Source organism: Scylla paramamosain, chromosome 13, assembly GCF_035594125.1.
Source record: "Scylla paramamosain isolate STU-SP2022 chromosome 13, ASM3559412v1, whole genome shotgun sequence".
Taxonomy (NCBI): domain Eukaryota; kingdom Metazoa; phylum Arthropoda; class Malacostraca; order Decapoda; family Portunidae; genus Scylla; species Scylla paramamosain.
Genome location: NC_087163.1, coordinates 21,014,585 through 21,034,584, shown reverse-complemented (window position 1 = coordinate 21,034,584; position 20,000 = coordinate 21,014,585). Strand labels below are relative to the sequence as shown.

The 20,000-nt window shown below is 45.5% G+C and overlaps 1 protein-coding gene across 17 annotated transcripts in view; it reads left to right on the top strand.

Annotated features, from left to right (window-relative positions):
* LOC135106496 (uncharacterized) overlaps window positions 1-20,000 on the top strand; it is a 285,942-nt gene that overhangs the window by 157,253 nt on the left and 108,689 nt on the right. For 10 of the 17 annotated variants that reach the window (XM_064015553.1, XM_064015552.1, XM_064015546.1 and 7 more), the window contains 2 exons: window positions 10,221-10,448; window positions 19,912-20,000. The exon at window positions 19,912-20,000 is cut by the window's right edge and continues 4 nt beyond it. In XM_064015553.1, the coding sequence (XP_063871623.1) occupies window positions 10,221-10,448; window positions 19,912-20,000 (317 nt within the window). Of the gene's footprint in view, window positions 1-10,220; window positions 10,449-12,383; window positions 15,942-16,216; window positions 17,123-19,911 lie in introns of those variants that run through there. The other 7 variants (XM_064015560.1, XM_064015550.1, XM_064015554.1 and 4 more) reach the window with 3 other exon arrangements.

The window sequence follows — 20,000 nt, the reverse complement described above, 5'->3', positions numbered from 1 at the left end:
GAAGGTGTGCCTGTGGGAGGGGGCGTGCGGGGGGTGATGGTGGTGCGTGAGAAATTAATTGTGATGAACCTGTGGCTTACGTTCCTTTTATTTTACTACTTAAATGTTCTCCTCCTCCTCCTCCTCCTCCTCCTCCTCCTCCTCCTCCTCCTCCTCCTCCTCCTCCTCCCCCTCCCAAGTGTTTCATGTCAGCGCAAGCTTGAGGGAGTTGTGGGTGGGGAGGAGCCTTCTGCTGCACTGTCCTGTCTCTCTACCCTGTTGCTAGTTAGAAGTAGTCACCAAACAGCCTTGCAAGGAACTAAAAATCTGTTACTGTTTGGGTTTCCTTTGTATTCCTTTGTATTCCTTTGTATTCCTCCTCTTGCTCCTCCTCCAACTACGATCACTACTACTACGACTACTACTACTACTACTACTACTACTACTACTACTACTACTACTACTACTACTACTACTACTACTACAACTACAACTACAACTAAAACTACGTATACAGGATCTCTATGACCAGCACACGCGTGGAATGCCGTGCCCGGGAGACCGCTGGGATTTGTGGTGAAGTATGTGTAGCGCGAGTGTGCGCCGCGGCGGTGTGTGGCGGGCGTCAAGGTTGACAGAATTTGTTGTGTGTAACCACGCACAGCCTTCCGTGACGTCAACTGCGGGCGTGTGGGTGAAAGGCAGAGAAAGGGAGTGGGTGATGGGGAGGGGGAGGAAGTGGCTGAGGGAGGAAGGGAACGCAAGACAGGGTGACAGAGAACGTAGGAAATTTTTATTAAACGAGTGGAAGTGAAAATGTTATATAGTCGTCATGCGTTCGTTATAAAGCCGCGGTGGACTGTCAGGTATTCTTTTGAGTTCATGCTAAAGGTGCGTACATAATATTTACCTTTAAAAATGTTTCAGCTTTTAAACAAAATTTACACCGAAAAAAAAAACATTATTCACAGATATGAATTTTCTTCATGAATATTTTTTTGTGTGTTTTAAAATTGTACAATTTTCAAGAAATTTTTTATTCGCCAAAATTTTAGTCTTTTTCCAGGTCTAAACCTTGAAAAAATAATAATGAGAAAAACTCAGTCATAACATTTTTATCTGAAAATAGAGGTATGCTCCTCACCTGAAGGAGAGTCTTCCAGTTTGCGGTGGAGGTGGTGGCGCCACGTCAAAATTACTACTTACTTTTGTATTTAGCGTTATCCCTCAAACTTAAATAATCAGATATCAGTGTCACAAACCTGACAGCTGAGAGACTCGTAGCACACCAGAAGACTTGAGGCTGAGCGGAAATGTTCAGCACAGTGGGAGTGTTACGTGTGTTATGCTCCTCGGCTATTGAACTTGCCTGCAGCTGGCCCCCTCCCACCCCACCTCCTGGACTGGCAGGCCGCGTAGTACACGTGGAGTAATGTGCAAGGCAAGCTGCGTTAATTGGCATGATGGAAGTGCCCTTTATCTCTCCCCGCCAGCAGGATATTGGCTGAATAACTTGCCACGAGGCTCAAAGGACTAGGAGACGAAGATGAACACAGTAGCTCGGCGCCTTATGCACTTCGTATGATTTCCATTTCTGTATCATTTGTTTTTCTTCTTTTTTCTATTTAGATGACTCGCTTTCATATAACAGTGCAATATACGAGTAGAGCAATACAAATAGAATACAAAAGAATACATTAGAAATATGATAATAATACGTACAATAGTTTAATACATTACATTACAATAGAATGCAGTACGGTATGAAAGCATTACACACAATACAAATGTAATACAATGAATACAACGCCGCAATATAATACCTGTGTCAATACATATGCAATACAAGACACAAAACTGATACAAAATACGACGCAGGATACTACAATACGAACACTAATAATAACACTAACATTCACACACACACACACACACACACACACACACACACACACACACACACACACACACACACACACACACACACACACACACACACACACACACACACACACACACACACACACACACACACACACACACACACACACACACACACATGATAAAAAAAATAAATTAATAAATAAAATAAAAAAAAGGAAAATCGCAGTCTGAAAATGTGTGTGTGTGAGAGAGAGAGAGAGAGAGAGAGAGAGAGAGAGAGAGAGAGAGAGAGAGAGAGAGAGAGAGAGAGAGAGAGAGAATCATACTCCCAAGTGACAAAAATAGAAAAACGTGTGGGTTCCTACTGGACATTTTCTTTCTCCTTTTTTTTCCTTCTCTTTTTATTTCTTTTTTTTTTTCTCCCGTCACACAAAAGAGGCAGGTTATAGTTTCCGTCGGTAAATTACTCACTGACATTGAGCGTCGGTGAAATGCAAATATAGGCGAAGCTTCACGCACACATGATGAAAGAGGGAATGGAAAGCGGAAGTGATTGCCGCGTATTCATGCCGTGAGATTGAAAGTATCCGATGCAAAATTGGGAGAAAAAAAAAAAAAATAGAGCGAGAGCGAGAGAGAGAGAGTAAAGGAAAAAAAAAGAATGAATGAAAGAATGAATCAACAAATATACTGCAAATGGGCGAGCAAATAAACGTGTGTGTGTGTGTGTGTGTGTGTGTGTGTGTGTGTGTGTGTGTGTGTGTGTGTGTGTGTGTGTGTGTGTGTGTGTGAGAGAGAGAGAGAGAGAGAGAGAGAGAGAGAGAGAGAGAGAGAGAGAGAGAGAGAGAGAGAGAGAGAGAGAGAGAATGAATTAATGAGCGAATGAAAGGGAAAGAAACATGAATACCTGTAATTAATATAAAATAAAAGAATGAAAAGAAAAAAAAACAATTATAAAAAAAACATTCGTACATATTATAGAAACGAAACGAAAAAAAACGAAGAAAAGAGAAAAATAAAAAAACCGATAATTAATGAAAAAAATCGATATATTGGCGTTGCACTTCCACTAAAGACCGCGTCCACGTCCCCTCTCTGCCCCCTTTTCTCCCCACAACCCCCTCGTTGACTTCCCCTCCCTCCTGCCTGGTGTTGCTCTGCCTCTTGCGTCATCACCGAACCCTGCCATTGGCTCCTGACGACCCCCAGAAGCTCCCTGATTGGTCGTGAGGCGCGATAATGATGGACCGTCTTGTTTTCTTCCTGTTGTTCTTTTTTTCCTCGTAATTAAGAGTGTTGTTTTTTTCCCTTATATTTATTTCCCATTTGGTTGTTAGTGGATGTTTTTTTTTTTTTTTTATTTATTCAGTTATTGATGTGTTTATTATCTCTGGTTTCTGATTCCTGTATTGTTAAGTTTATTTGTTCCGATGTTTATTGATTTTTTTGTGCTTTCGTCGATCATTTTCATATTTTTTTGTTACTTTTTAATTTTGCTGTAATTTTTATGCTTAAGTGTTTTTTGCTTTATTCTTGTACTTTTCTCTTATATTATTTTTTTTTCTTTTGAGTCTTCCTTTCTTTTATTTTTTTTAACATTTGCTTGCCTTTGATTTTTAGTGATGTTCTTTCTTTCTTTTCTTTTGTCTTTCAATGCTAATTTTATCTTTCCTTTTTTTTTCTTTCTATTCTTTCACCAGATTCAGTAATTACCATTTTTTTGTTTTGTTTGCTCTCTTTCTTTCCTACTGTTTTTCTTTCCTTGTATTTTCCAGTCTCTTCCGCTATTTTTACTTTTGCAAACAGGAATCAGTAACGCAAATATATATTTCACCTACACACACACACACACACACACACACACACACACACACACACACACACACACACACACACACACACACACACACACACACACACACACACACACACACACACACACACACACACACACACACACACACACACACGTTTTCTCGGTTCACATTTCCTCTTCTTAAAAAAAATGAAATGCGTGGAAAATATTATATAACTTTTAAAACCTTCCTTTATTTCACCTTTACTGACAATCCGTTCTTTATTTTGTTTTCAGTTCCTCGACTTTATCTCTCAAAAAAAGGTAGTATAGGAAATTAAACATAGGTGTCTGCCCTTCCCTTCCCTTCTCTGCCCTTCCCTTCTTTTCTTTTTTCTTTTTTTCTTTTCCTCCTGCTCTTTGTTTCTTTCTATATTATTTCCTTTCTTTTCTTTCTTTCTTTTTTTCTTTCGTTCCTTGTTTTCTTCCTTTCGTTCCTCCCTTTTTTTTTCTCCCTTTTTATCTGTATTGAATTGCTTGCTATTTTTATTTGTTTGTTTGCTTGTTTTTCTTTCTTCCTCCCTCCCTCCCTCTTTCCTTCATTCATCCATTCATCCGTTCTTTTTCTTTTCTTCCCAACTTTTATACTGAGCAGCTTAAAAAAAAAAAAAAAAAAAAAAGTTAGAATAATGCTGACGTTTTCAATATACCCCACATCTCAGCCTCCCCGCAGAGCACCATTTCCAGGGCGATCAAAAAGCGTTTAATGCCCTTCCCTGAAACATGCAGTAGAGCAAAAGGCTTAAACTCCCCGCTGGGTGAGTATGGCTATATTTGCCTAATCGATTTGCGCTGAACTCAAAGGGAATACTTGAGCTGGGGCTGGGTGATTGGTGCGTGCTTGTGTGTGTGTGTGTGTGTGTGTGTGTGTGTGTGTGAGGGGTTCGTTAGTGGGGGACGGGTCTTACTGTCGTTAATTCGGCTTAAAACGGACATTAATGGACACAAATGGACAGCTTTGATTGGTGGACGCAAATAGTGTTTTTGTGATCATGATTGATGGATGTGTTAATTGCTGTATTTCCTCCTCCTCCTCTTCTTCTTCTTCCTCGTCCTCCTCATTTTCCTCATCGTCATTCTTGTCCTCTTCCTCCTTTTCCATTTCTTTATTGTCGTCGTCGTCGTCATCCTGCTTCTCTTCCTCGTTCACTTTTTTCCTCCTCCTCCTCCTCCTCCTCCTCCTCCTCCTCCTCCTCCTCCTCCTCCTCCTCCTCCTCCTCCTCCTCCTCCTCCTCCTCCTCCTCCTCCTCCTTCTCCTCCTTATCCTTTTCTTTCCTCTCCTCCTCCTTCTCGTCACTTTTTTCTTCCTCCTGCTTCTACTCGTCATCCTTGTTCTTGTTTTCGTCCTCGTCACCACCACCACCACCACCACCACCACCACCACCACCACCACCACCACCACCACCACCACCACCACCATCATTGATATGAGTTAATATACAAACATCCATACACATGCCTACATTCATACGCAGGGTACACACATCCATTCATGCACAACGAAGACGAAGCAGCCGTGCACGAAGTAATAACTGAATGAATCACACACACACACACACACACACACACACACACACACACACACACACACACACACACACACACACACACACACACACTTCAAACGAAACTCCCAAGGTCTACGAGAGAGAGAGAGAGAGAGAGAGAGAGAGAGAGAGAGAGAGAGAGAGAGAGAGAGAGAGAGAGAGAGAGAGAGAGAGAGAGAGAGAGAGGAGTATCGGAAATTTAAGAAGAGAAACAGCAATTAAATAATCCATATCAAAGTTGTAAAGTATTTATTCTACATAACACGAAAGAATGGCACACGAACGTACTCTGGTGAAAATTAAATTACACACTGTACACCACAATTACCATCTTAACAAATTCAATTAGCGCTCCCGGTACTCTTAACTCTACCAAAAACACAATTACAAGTCACAAAAGTTACGTCGTTCTCCTCCTCCCTGCTCCTTAACCAACACTAATCCTCGCCATTACAGAACGTGACGGCCTCGTTCACAGTAAAGGTGAACATATTTTTTGCCAGGTGAACGGATTAACAAATACTTTAACTTTCCACAAGGTAATGCAGACTTTTCGGCATATTTAAGTTATTCATATTTCGCCAGGATTGTGTGGGTGGTGAATAGGTGTGCAGGTAAAAACGCTTCAGGTAACGTATTAATTAGTGGTGTATCAAATTGTTGTCGTGATCGGAAGTCGAGTAATCTGTATTTTCCGTATTTTTTCAGTGTTTTCTTTGGATGATAATTCCTCTGGTCTGGTGAAAATCTGTTAGTTTTATGATCTTTAAGGTTTCTAAGGAGGTTTTCCAGCAGATGGGGATATTTAAGGGAAAACAAAAGGACAATAGAAGTAAGAGCATGAGGTTCTGTCTCTGTGTATCTTTGTCCCTCTATGTATCTCTGTGTCTGTCTTTCTCTTTATCTTTGTGTGTCTGTATATCTCTGTCTCTGTATATCCGTGTCTTTTTCTCTTTTTCTTTTGCCTCTCTGTCTCTCTGTGTATCTGCCTATCTATGTCTTTGTCACTGCGTCTCTCTCTCTCTCTCTCTCTCTCTCTCTCTCTCTCTCTCTCTCTCTCTCTCTCTCTCTCTCTCTCTCTCTCTCTCTCTCTCTCTCTCTCTCTCTCTCTCTCTCTCTCTCTCTCTGTTTTCGACTTACCATCACAACTGTACATATCACGCATCCAGGTAGGTAGGAATCATAAACCGGCAGGTACGCGGGTACAGGTGAGTGTGCGTCAGTTGAACAGGTACGCTTTCACCTAATTAAAATCACTTTGCTGCTACACGATCGTCAAATATAATTACGAGTATAATTACCGCATACCAGTTATTTCCAATCGTTATACAAGTCCTGTTAATCATTAATTTGTTGCAACTGGGTATTGTATAAATAATGTTCTAGCCCTGAATTGGATCGTGCAGGGAGCGAGCGTGAGAGGGAGGGAGAGAGGTAGCGTGGAAGGGAGGAAGGGATGGAGGAGGAAGAGAAGATTGGAAATAGAGAAAGAAAAGGAGGAAATGAGAGAGAGGACATTTCTTGGTGTGAAGGACAGGAAAGAGACAAGACGAAGGAAGGAAGGAATGAAGGAAGTAAAGAAGGAACGAAGGAACGAACGAAAGAAGAGAAAAGGAACACTAGATTGGAGGTGGGGAAAAATAGATAACTTAGGAAATGAAGAGAAAGACACTGAAGAGGGACAGACACACGAAAGGGGTAAATGGAGGATAGAGGGAAGGAAAATTAGGAGAAGAAAGGCAAAATGAAGTCAAGAAGGAGGGAAAACTAAGGGAAAGGTTTAGGGACGAAGGAAAAGAAAGGAAAAATGAAGGAAAGAGGGAAGGAAAACTGAGAGGAAGGTTTAGGATCAAAGAAGAAGAGGAAAATGAAGAAAAGAGGGAAGGAAAACCGAGAGGAAGGTTTAGGGATGAAGGAGAGGGAACGAGGGGGGTTATAGTGTGAGGGAGGTGGGGGAGGAGGGGATAGGATGAATTTTCGGGCGAAGCAGGAAGATCAAAGGTCTCATTCGTGTGTTCCTAATGAAGCACCAACAGCTGACTGCTCAAAAAGCCTCAGTCTGTCTGTTTATGTTATGAGAGGGGAAGGGAAGGGAGGGGAGGGGAAGGCTGGAGGGCTCGTGAGGGTAGTTAATATTCCCTTTTAGTCTAGTCTCTCTCGTACTGTATAAATAACATGTTTTAATTTTTTTTTTCCGTATTCCGCGTTCAGTGTCCTTTGTGTGTGTCTGTGTGTGTGTGTGTGTGGGTGGTATTAAATGAATCTCGCATGCTCTCTCTCTCTCTCTCTCTCTCTCTCTCTCTCTCTCTCTCTCTCTCTCTCTCTCTCTCTCTCTCTCTCTCTCTCTCTCTCTCTCTCTCTCTCTCTCTCTCTCTCTCATTTACCATCAATAGTTCAATTTTCCACTTGCCTTCCCCTCGGTCATTGTCTTCCCTCAACACCTTGTGAACCCCAACACCCCCACCACCAGCACCCCAACAGCCTCCCCCGTTGCTAGACCATCACCTTACTCAACCATCCCATTACTTCCTCCCTCCATCCCCACAACATTCCATTACCTCCCCACCCCATTGCCTCTCTAGCATTAACCCCAAACTCATTCCCTCATTTCCTCCAAACCATAATATCATATTTCTGAACTTCCCCTTCTTCCTGCCTCCCCTTTCCTTCCTCTCCTGTTACCTAACCTAACTTCCCCTTTCCTTCCTCTCCTATTATCTAACCTAACCTAACCTAACCTAACCTTCTCCTGTTACCTAACCTAACCTAACCTCACCTAACTTAATCATACCATATTTTTTCTGAACCAAACTTAATTTACACAACCTAACTCAGGCAAATCTAACCTAACCTAACCGAACCTCATCTTATCTTACCTAATCTAACCTAACCTAATCTGAATTAACCTCATTTAACCTAACATAACCTTACCTGATCTAACCTAATCTAACCTGACGTAACCAAACTAAACCTAACCTAACCTAACCTAACCTAACTTAACCTAACCTTACTTAACCTAACGTAACCAAACCAAACCTAATTTAACTTAATCTAACCTAGTCCATCGTAACCAAACCAAACCGAACCGAACCGAACAGAACCAAACCTAACCTAACCTAACCATAACCTGTCTCTTCATTTTCCTTTTCCACTTACCTCATTTCCCCTCACTATCTCCCCTAATCCCCTCATTTTCTCCCCTTTATATACCTTATCACCCGTTTCTTTCCTCTTCACTTCATTGGCTTGTCACTCCCTCCCTACCTCTAGTCTCTCTCTCTCTCTCTCTCTCTCTCTCTCTCTCTCTCTCTCTCTCTCTCTCTCTCTCTCTCTCTCTCTCTCTCTCTCTCTCTCTCTCTCTCTCTCTCTCTCTCCGGTTTTATTTCTTAACTGTATTTCTCTCAGTTTCCCCTCACTCCCTGGCGCTTCCCTCCCCATCAGCACCTCCACTCTCCCCTCAGTTGTATTTCATTATCTCTCTCTCTCTCTCTCTCTCTCTCTCTCTCTCTCTCTCTCTCTCTCTCTCTCTCTCTCTCTCTCTCTCTCTCTCTCTCTTCCATTTCCTGTTACTTGGTACTTCACTCTTTTTCACAGCTTTCTACTTCAAATTTCCGGTACTCCTGTCTCTCTCTCTCTCTCTCTCTCTCTCTCTCTCTCTCTCTCTCTCTCTCTCTCTCTCTCTCTCTCTCTCTCTCTCTCTCTCTCTCTCTCTCTCTCTCTCTCTCTCTCTCTGTTCCACTGGCTCCACATCTATTCATCACTTCGTTCTCTCATTCTCTCTCTTTATCAGTTCTCCTTTACTCCCATTCCCTTCCACATCGTGCTCCACTTTTCCACCACCTCACGCTCCCACAACCCATCACCTGCTTATCCTCACCTCTCTCCTCCTTCAGTATCTCTCCTTAACCTACTTTCCCTCTTCTCCCTCCAGCTACTCTCACTCTTCTGCCTTAAAAAACCTCATTGAAATCTTCCCTCCTCCATTTTCTCTTGTCCCCGTAGAGTCTTAGGCATTCAAAAGCCTTACATTACTCCAGGCCATCCCTCGCTCCTCTATGGTCCTAGTGGCTTCGTTGTATAATGCCTTGGTCGTGGTGTAAAGGCTGCGGGTTCGAACTTGGCGGGAGAGATAGCGGTCTTGTGTAGTTAGTTGGTGGTATGTGGTCTTGTAATCAGAATAGGACAAAAGATGACGGGTTTAGCTTTGTGGGTTTTAAAGAGACAGGACAGAAGTAACGGGTTCAGGTATAATATGGTTGGGTTTTAAATAGGTTATGTAGAAATTGGTTGTCAGATAGGCTGATTGATGGGTGGAATACGTTTAGCCTTGATAGGGTTAGAGCTTAGAGATTGGACAAAAAGTAAGGGATTTAGGTATGATTTTGTTGGATTTAAAGATAAAAAGTTACGTAGCAATATGTGCTGAAATAGGATGATGAATGGCTATAATGCCTCACTACCAGCTTTAATATTAATTTGCATACATATTTTTTTTTATCTTATACTTTCCTTGCTTATCCTGTCTCATCGAGTGAAACTGAATAATGGCTGCAATACTTCACTATCAACTTAAACACAAATTTTAGATACGTTTCTTTTATCTTATACTTTACCTATTTACAATTTCTATTGTTCAACCTACTTTTCAGTCATATCTTTGACTGGAATACTGTAACATCAATTTAAACATTAATTTTCATACAGTTTATCAATCTTATACTTCACTTATTTATCCTGTCTCACTTGCAACTTACTTTTCAATCCTTCCTTTATGGCTATACTTTGCCTGTTTATCCTGTCTCACATTCAAACTACTTTTCTCTCCTTCCTTTATGCCCGATACTTTACTTATTCATCCTGTCTCACATTCACCCCACTTTCCAATCCTTCCCTTATGATCGTATTTCCATGTGGTCGCGGCGCCGTAACCCAGTCAATACCCGTCACTCCTGCAGGCTCTGTGTACCGGGCCTGGGCTACTGACGGGGACCTGGGGCTGACGTGTCCACTGGGGGGCGAGCAGGTAACCCGGTGTCCCTGCGCGGCCGTCACCTACCAGCTGTTTGCGGCGCCCGGGGACCACCGTTTCGCCCTGCACCACACGACGGGCGTGCTGTCTAGGAACCTCAGCGGCGCCGCCCTTATGCCCGGCCAGTCCTACACCTACAAACTCATGGTGCAGAGTGAGTGTTGGTGTTTTATTTGTGTGTGTGTGTGTGTGTGTGTGTGTGTGTGTGTGTGTGTGTGTGTGTGTGTGTGTGTGTGTGTGTAGTTTTTTTTTCTGTGTGTGTGTCTGTTGTGGTTTTTCGTGTTCTTTTTTCTTTTCGTCTGTTTTTTGTTGATTCTTTTGTTATTGTTTTCCTTTCTCCTTTTTGGTTTTTGGTTTGTTTGTTTGTTTTTTTCTTCCTGTCTTTCATTTTGTTTCTTTTCTTTCTTTCAGTTCTTTAATTTCTTTCAGTTCTTTCTTTTCCTCTGTTTTCTTTCTTCCAATCCCTTCATTTCATTGATTTTCATTGTTTCTTTCTTCTTAATCTTTATTTCTTCGCTTCGTTTTTACTTACTGTTTTCGTGATGTACTGTGCACTCTTTAATTATGTTCGAACTTTGTTTTCTCTCTCTCTCTCTCTCTCTCTCTCTCTCTCTCTCTCTCTCTCTCTCTCTCTCTCTCTCTCTCTCTCTCTCTCTCTCTCTCTCTCTCTCTCTCTCTCTCTCTCTCTCTCTCTCTCTCTCTCTCTCTCTCTTGCAGCTTTGTCTCATTGTGTTTGTTGCCGTGTTATTATTATTATTATTATTATTATTATTATTATTATTATTATTATTATTATTATTATTATTATTATTATTATTATTATTATTGCCGCTCTTTGTATATAATCCTCTTTATGGAGCTCGTTGTATCAAATCACCTCCTCCTCCTCCTCCTCTTCCGTCCTCTTCCTCTTCCCCTTCCCCTTCCTCTTCCTCTTCCTCTTCCTCTTCCTTTACACCTACACAAACAATGAAGCTCAAATTTATTACTGTGTATCTAATTAGAATCTCGACTAGGTATTAATGTCACCCCCCATCTCTCTCTCTCTCTCTCTCTCTCTCTCTCTCTCTCTCTCTCTCTCTCTCTCTCTCTCTCTCTCTCTCTCTCTCTCTCTCTCTCTCTCTCTCGCTTTCTCTCTCTCTCTCTCTCTCTCTCTCTCTCACTCAACTATACAGTCAATATTTTCACCATCACAACAACTTAACTCTCGTTGTTTGGTGCCTTCCTTCATCTCACCATTGATTGCCACAGTTCACTCCTCGCCAGTCCTCACCAATATCACTGTCTGACTCGCGGCCTTGCACTTCCCCAGTCCCTCCGTGGCCTGATCCCTTGCTTGGTTGCATCGTTTTGTATTACCACGCCCTGCTTCTCAATCGTTTGCATATTAACCTCTTTACCTGTCACTCCTGGTTGTTGGCGTATTATTGCTGTCACCACTTTTATCATCTGCCTGCCTGCCACGATTGTTTGCTCTTTGTCATTGTCTTTTTTCTGCTCTTCGTATTGCCCTCATTTGCCTCTCCCTGCCTGCCTCTCTACCCCTGCCGCCTGTATGGTTTCTCTGTCAGCTCTCTGTCCACCTAAAGTTTATGGCAGGTTATCTTTGTTACTTTCAGCTTGCAGGTAATTCCTCCCTGCTTGGCTTTCCCGTTCGGTTGGTTATTTATCGTCTCATTGCGTGCTTGGTCCCCCTGCTTGCCTCTCTGTTTTGCCTGCTTGCTGTTATTGCCTGCTCCTGCTTTACCGGACCTGCACTTCCTGCCTGCCTGCTTTTGCCTGCACCCGTGACTGCTTCCTGCCTGCCTCGCCTGCCTGCCTAGCGCCTTGTGTCTTCACCAGTGTTTGAGTAACCAAACCTGCCTTTCCTGTCTTACCGGACCAGCATTGTTCCTACCTGCCTGCTAGTGCCCCATGATCGCCTGTACCTCTGACTGGTCCCTGCCTGCCTCGCCTGCCTGCCTCGTCTGCCTACCTGCCTCGCCTTTCTGCCTAGTGCCTTGTGCCTCCACCAGTGCTAGCATACCCACCCCCTGCATGCCCTGCCGTGCCTTGGTGTTCCGGCCGCTCACAGCTCCTCGTTCCCCAGGCCTGCCCAAGCGAGGGAGGATCCAGGACTTGCAGTACGACATCCTGGACCTGAGGATTTACGTCAGCCCGGACTACGTCACCATCACGCCGTGGACATGACCCACGCCCGGGGGCCCCCGTCACCCGGCCCTCGCCCTCCACGGACTCCTCTGAGTCGCACGCCGCACCAACGCAGACCTGACGCCGCCTCTACATTCTCTGCGTCACCCTGGACTGCGTCAGCGTTAAGGGCTCCTGCAGGGTGATTTCTTGGTCCTGATCTGCTCTTGGGACCTGCAGGGCCGCGAAGTCCTCCTCATGGCGCTCTAGAACCTTTTGTTTGTCTTTACTCAGCACCGTCAAAGCTCATTCATTCTCCATGTCCTTGTGTTCCAACAAAGTCGTTAGTCCCAAGAGCCTCTTCATCTCACCTCACGGCACCCAAGGGCGTCACCATCCTCTCCTCCCCTTCAAGTGCTGCAGGCGTTTCCCGACGTCCCTGGGGGGACCGCGGCGGCTTCCTGAGGGCGGGGAGGCGGTGAGGGAGGCGGCGTCTGTCAAGGAATGAGGGGACGAAGAGCAATTCAATCAACCAGGATTAAGATTCCCTTTCTTGCTCCTCTCATAATTGACGTCTACTCCTTTCCTATTCCATCCTCCTCTTCCTTCTTCCTTCCCTGCCTTCCCTTCGTCCCCACCTCCTCGGCTCCACCTCCTGGCCTCCGCCGGTGTTAACAAAGACAACCGTGGCGGCGTGTTTTCCAGGAAGACACAATGACCGGCGGCGCCACTGAGGTTCCTTGTCCACGTGATTGTGAGAGTCGCGCCATCAGGGCATTGCGTGTCCATGTGGCCTCGCTACGTGACCTGAGTTCGTGTCGTGATACATTCAGTCTATCCTCCCTCCTTTCCTCCCTACTTTGAGCTCTGGTTCCTCCTCCTCCTTACCCTTTCGCCTTTTTCGTCCGTCTCGCCCCAGTTCATCTTGTCTTTCCCCTCCTCTCTCCTTCCTCCCTTTTTCTACCCTGGTTCGTCGTACTGTGTGTCTTCTTCCTCCTCCTCCTCCTCCTCCTCCTCCTCCTCCTCCTCCTCCTCCTCCTCCTCCTCCTCCTCCTCCTCCTCCTCCTCCTCCTTTCTTTTCGTTCCGTCTCGCCCCAGTTCATCTTGTCTCTCCTTCCCTCCACATTCCTTCCACCCTTGTCCGTCTTGCTCAGTCTCTTCCTCCTTTTCCTTCTTCTTTCCCTCCTTTTCCTCTCCTCCTCACCTCACTTCATCTTGTCTCCTCTTTCCTCTTCAAACTGCTTTCCCCATTGCTTCCCTTTATCCTTTTCCTCTTCACCTTTGGTTCTTGCTCTGTGTAGTTCTCCTCTTCCTCTTCCACCTCCTCCTCCTCCTCCTCTTTCTCCAGCCTTTCATAGCCCTCAATCCCCCCTATCCCTTCCTTCCTCCTCTCCCTCCCTTCGCCCTCTCCCTCCCTTCCCGAACACCCATGTGCATAAAGTTTCTCTGTCTGAGGTCAATGTTGCGTGTTGAGGTCTGCGTCAGTATCGAGCCTTCGTGATAAGTCTGGCGTGCGTGGAGCTGGTCTGGTCTGCCCTGGTCTGGTGTGGTAGCGGCCTGGCCTGGCGCGTCGCTACTCCGCCTCTTGGAAAATGACTTGGCGTTGGGTGTGCGGCGCGAATCTGGGCTTAGCGATAGGGAGGGAGGCGAATTGCTGGGAACTTGTGTCTGGAGTGCTGGTGGTTCTGGCGGGCGTGAGGACGGCCCATCCCGCGCTGCCAACTTGCCCTTGAGTGATAGGAGGTCGTTTATCTAGCAAGTTCCGCGCAGACTGGCCTGGCTGTGTTGCGAAGTTGAGATGACACGAGACTCTTTGATCCTCGATTCCGGATGGAGACGCAGAAATGGAGGGACGGGAGAAGGGACGGTGGGATGGGGAGAGATGGGTGAGAGAGATAAAGGGGATGGGAGAGAGAGAGAGAGAGAGAGAGAGAGAGAGAGAGAGAGAGAGAGAGAGAGAGAGAGAGAGAGAGAGAGAAATATAGATGCTGACATAGAAAGACAGAAAAAAAAAACATACAGACCCAGAAACCAAAATGAACTCAGACAGACAGACACAGAATCCAAGAAAGCAGGTACAAAAACAAGCAAAAAGGAAACGGAAACCAGCACGACACACACAAACAAACAAACAAAAAAAAAGGCCCAGAAATAACCATGTCGACAAATAAACAGACAAGGAAATAAACAAGAGGAGAGGAAGTAGGTTAGACGTGATTGGCTGAGAGAAAGAGAAGAGAGAGAGAGTGAGTGAGTGAGTGAGTGAGTGAGTGAGTGAGTGAGTGGCGTGAGCAAACGTCCTCTTGTCTTTTATTGGGAAGCTCCTCTTACTTACCCCAAGCTATTTGTTATTCATGCCTCCTCCTTCCTCGCTGTTTATGGGATGCGTGGGGTAACGTTTTGGAGGCGATTCATTCCCATCTTTTAGGCTCCTCGCCCCGCCCGATCCCGCTCCCAGCCTGCCTCACATCCCGCCTGCACCTCAACACAGTGTACAAATTGAGTTGCCGCGTGTACGATGCGCGCAACCCGTGGCGGTGCAAGGAAATGGCCGGTCCGTGAGGCATCTTGGGAACGAGCAGCGGTGACGGGACGCGCCTTGTTTGAGAATGGTGTTAATTAGTGAGTGTCGTGCGTGTCGTGAGTGGTCCTGGGCTGGGTTGTGTAGACTGGAGTCCTCAGGGGAAGTGTTATTGCGCGTGGACGTGTGTCGTGCGCCAAATGTCTTGTTTACCAGGGAAGCATGATGAGAGAGCGTGATACGAATCTCTTTTTATGGCGTTGTTTTTGAAAAGTTTTGCTCGGGTGTAATTTGCAGGAAAGTAAACATGCACGTGTTTGCGTGTGTGTGTACTGAAGACTTGTGTGAGGCTTTGCGTGCGCGACAGACGCCTCATAAATGTGAAACTACTTTGACGTTTGTGTCGGCAAGAGACCACCAGCCAGACAGCCAGCCAGTAAGCCAGCCAGCTAGCCAGCCAGCTTTCAGCCAGCCAGTCAGCCAGCTAGTCAGCCAGCCAGCCTTTAGCCAGCCAGACAAAACAAACAGACAGACCTCAGTACCTAAACAAACATATCATTAGTCTTGCCATGTCGTGGGCGGCGAGGCAAAGGGGTCCGGGTGCCTCACGCCAGCCAGGACCCGCCGCTGAGACACTCACGTCTCGGCGCCTCGGGGTCCGCGTGGAGTCACGGCTGGACTGGTTATTTATCTCACCCCGGCACACCCACACGTGTTTCTCTGTGTACGTTATCTTGTGGTGGACGCATCGACTTTTCTTCGGTACTAGGACGTAGGAAATGAAGGTTAGTGTTGATATTTTTAGTACATATCACTGACCTCTCCGTGGGGGTCTTGTGGGGCCTCCGAGGACCTGGTGAGGTAAGGACGTGTAGAGTATTACTGGTCACACTTTTGTCACCCTTGCCTTGCCGTAGTGCGCAGGGCGAGGGCGGTGTTGTAGCGACAGCCAGTGTTGTACCCGGTGTTGTAGAGAAATAAACTTGATAGTTCAAACTGACCTTTTATCACTCACCCCTCACCCTTTTTACCTGTCCGGCGCACTCCTCGCCTCACCTTTCCTTCAGCCGAGCCATGAACCCTCACCCCAGCCGTTCATCACGCTCACCCTCACCCTTCCAAGTACACTCACTTAACCCTCGCGAGACCATCCATCTCACCCCTGACTCGCCCCAAACCACATCTCACTCAGTCCTCCCTATCATGCTTTCCTCATCCACTCCCTTTCCCTCGTGTCCTCATTCGCCTCGTGTTATTGTGTGTGTCCTCAGACGGAGAAGTTTTGCTTGCCTTGGTGGTTAGTCGTGGCTTGAGGGTCCAGGAGAAGAGGCGCAGCGACTACCTGGTGTTGGCGGGCAGTGGACGTGGGAGAGAGGCGAAGCAGGGAGGCAGGAAGGGGGTCTGGCCAGGATACAAGCACAGGGGATGATGAGACTGGTGCTTCTAGTGTCTGTATGACCTTCACGCGCATGAGAGGCTGGTGGAAAAATAATGAAGAGGACATTGCATCGGGGCAGTACAAAAAGGAAAAGTGGACGAGGTGGAGGAGGATGAGAACAAAAGAGGGAGAGAAAGAGAGGAGAGAGAGTGTAGGCAAGAGACATGGATGCTGGGAGGGGGAAAAAATGACACGGAAAAAAGGAAAGAAAAGTGGCGTGAAGGATAATGGAGGGAAATAATGAAGAAAAATGTTGATACAAAGGAGGAAGAGCAGGGAAAGAAGTGCAAGAAGAAGCAGAAGAAGCAGAAGCAGAAGCAGAAGCAGGAGTAGCAGAGAATAATATGTGGTAAAATGTATATTAGAGAGAGAGAGAGAGAGAGAGAGAGAGAGAGAGAGAGAGAGAGAGAGAGAGAGAGAGAGAGAGAGAGAGAGAGAGAGAGAGAGAGAGAGAGAGAGAGAGAGAGAGAGAGAGAGAGAGAGAAAGAATCAGGTGCGGCATCGGTTTAGATTAGACGTGTGACAGACGTGAGGGAGACAGGTGTGGTAAGGTAACAGACACAGGTTAATGAGATGTCCCAGGTGATGATAGTGAGGATGATAATGCATTTTTGTAAGGTAATAAAGAGTTCTGATGGTGGTGATTGTGATGGCGGTGATTCTAGCCGTGGTGTAGCTTGTATTGGTGGTGGTGGTGGTGGCGTATATGATGGCAGAAATAAACACAAAGAAAGAACAAGCAGCAGCAGATCTCTTGGTCCTGATGAGGCTGTTTTTTGATAAGTCAGTGGTGATGGTGGTGGTGATGAAAGGAGTAGTGGTGATCGGAGTTGTAGGGATGTGGTCATAATGGTGTTGATGTCAGTGGTGGTGGTGGTGATTGTATAGTTAATGGTGTTATTAATGATAATTTTGGTTGTAATGACGGAATAGTGGTGATGGTGATGATGGTGAGGGATATAAAGATGGTGTAGTGAATGATGGTGTTACTAGTTGAAATAATGGTGGTGCTGGTGGTGGTTGTTGTGGTGGTGGTGGAAGAACCTCCTCTAGTACTTACTTCAATGGGGACAAGCTGACATAACAAGACTTGCTAATCACTTTTGTAACTGCGGCTTTTTATTCTCTCTCTCTCTCTCTCTCTCTCTCTCTCTCTCTCTCTCTCTCTCTCTCTCTCTCTCTCTCTCTCTCTCTCTCTCAGCATCTTTCCTCCATTCCTCTTACTCTCTCACAGTCTTTTCCTATAATTCCCAGCACCGCTTTCACACTCCTTTCCTCCAATTAGCTCTTCCTCTCACCCTCCTTGTCTCCTTCTCTCCTTTCTTCTCGCTTTCTTTCTCTAACTCCTCCCATCTCCGTGCCTCCCTCCCTCCCTTCCTCCTCCTCCTCCTCCTCCTCCTCCTCCTCCTCCTCCTCCTCCTCCTCCTCCTCCTCCTCCTCCCAGTTCCAACATCTCTGTTATTTTTCCTCCCTTTCACCGCCCCTCACCTCCTCCACTTAACGCCCCCTCCTTCCTTCCTCTCTCTCCTCTCCCTCCCCATCCTTCCACACTCTCCCTTTTCATTCCTGAACGCTCCTGTCATAAAAAAAATCACGCGGGTCTTGTTTATTATTGGAAGGAAGAGCGGTGGAAAAATTTGTAGCGAAGTTTGTAACGAGAGAAGGCGAAGCTCCCATCTTAATGAGAGAGAGAGAGAGAGAGAGAGAGAGAGAGAGAGAGAGAGAGAGAGAGAGAGAGAGAGAGAGAGAGAGAGAGGTTTCAGAGCTATCTAAAACCAATAGGGCAATTTCGAGGGCGAAGAAATGGGAGTGTTACGGTGTATCAGGTGTGTGTGTGTGTGTGTGTGTGTGTGTGTTTGGCGGGAGGGGAAGAATCAGAATCAGGTAATTTTCCGGTCGGCTGGTTAGAGTGTGTGTTTTTGTGCCCCAAACTCTTATTTTTTTTTCCCCTCTACTCTATTCTATCTGCTTTATTTTCCCTCCTCTCTCTCTCTCTCTCTTTCTTTCTTTCTCTTTCTCTCTTTCTCTCTTTCTCTCTCCCTCCCTCTCTCTCTCTCTCCCTTTCCCTTGCTTTGTTCCCCATTTTTTCTCTCTCACTTCCATCCCCACTTTTTTACTGCTTTTGTTTGTTTTCCCCTGTTTTCTCTTTTTTTTGTAGTTTTCTTTTGTTTTCATCACACACCTCAACTTTTCTATCTTATTTGCCTGTCTATCCTACCTCCTTTTTCCTTTTCTGTTTTTATCTCTTCCTTTTCATTCCTTTATTCATTTTTACACCCATTCCTTTAATCTTTGTCTTGCATTTCAACCTTTTCCTTTTATTCACCTTCTTATCACATCTTCTTTTCCTTCTCTTTTTTTCCTTTCCCTTCTTTTCTATACCCCTGTTCTCTACTTTTTTTTTCTTTCTTGTCTTCGTTTTTTGTTACTTTTATCAACTCACACATCCAAAATTTTCCATCTCATCTACACCATCCTATCATTCATACTAATCTACATAACACCCACATTATTACCTATCTTCTACCTATCTCCTTTCTACCTGTCTACCTTCCTATCTACCTTCCTTCTACCTACCTGTCATCCACCTCACCTCACACATCCAAACCTCGCATCTCATCCACACAGTCCAATACAACATCCACCTTATTAATCCCACTTACTCTCAACCTTTCTTCTACCTACCTACCTGTCATCCACTCACCTACGCACCCACTCACCTGTTTCATGCAGCTGTTACCTCACTTTGCCGTGCGCTTCCAGCTCCATCACCTCTCCTCGCCGTCACTGGTACACGCTCCCTCCATCCAGTCCAGTCCGCTCTCTCCCTCTCTCTTATCCGGATCCGGCGTGTCAGTGTCTTTACCACTTTTCTGCTGTCTATCCCTGAACGTGAGACTGCCACCGTTTTTTCACCCTTTTTCGTGCGTAGAGAGATTGGGGAGATTGGAGGGAGAAAGAGTGGCACGGTGTAGTGGGGAGCGAGCGGGAGAGTAGAAATAGTGATTGGGGAGTGATTGGAGTGATTGGAGGTTGTGGTGACTGAAGTGAGGTTAAGATTGGGGCGAGTAATGACTGGGACAAATATGGTGATTGGAAGGAGTTAAGATTGAAATGGACTGTGATTCGTACGAGTGATGATTGTAATGAATAGTGATTGGAATAAGTAGAGATTAAAAGGAGTTGTGATTAGAATGAATAATGACTGAAACGAGTGATGATTGGAATGGACCATAACTGGAATGAGTAATAACTGTGGAGTGAAGAGCGATTGGAATAGGTAGAGATTAAAACGATTAGCGATTATAATGAATAATAACTGGAGTAGATGGTCATATGAATGAATTATTATCGAGAAGATTGATGAGAGAGAGAGAGAGAGAGAGAGAGAGAGAGAGAGAGAGAGAGAGAGAGAGAGAGAGAGAGAGAGAGAGAGAGAGAGAGAGAGAGAGAGAGAGAGAGAGAGAGCATCATTTACAGCCCACGTGATGGAGATGACGGTAATGAACTTGGATTCTCAATCTGTAGCAAACATCTGCCGGTCCCCGCCCACCTGCCGCCCGCCTGCCGCCCGCTTGCCGCTCGCCTGCCACCTGCATAGTGTCCTTCCGCTTCCC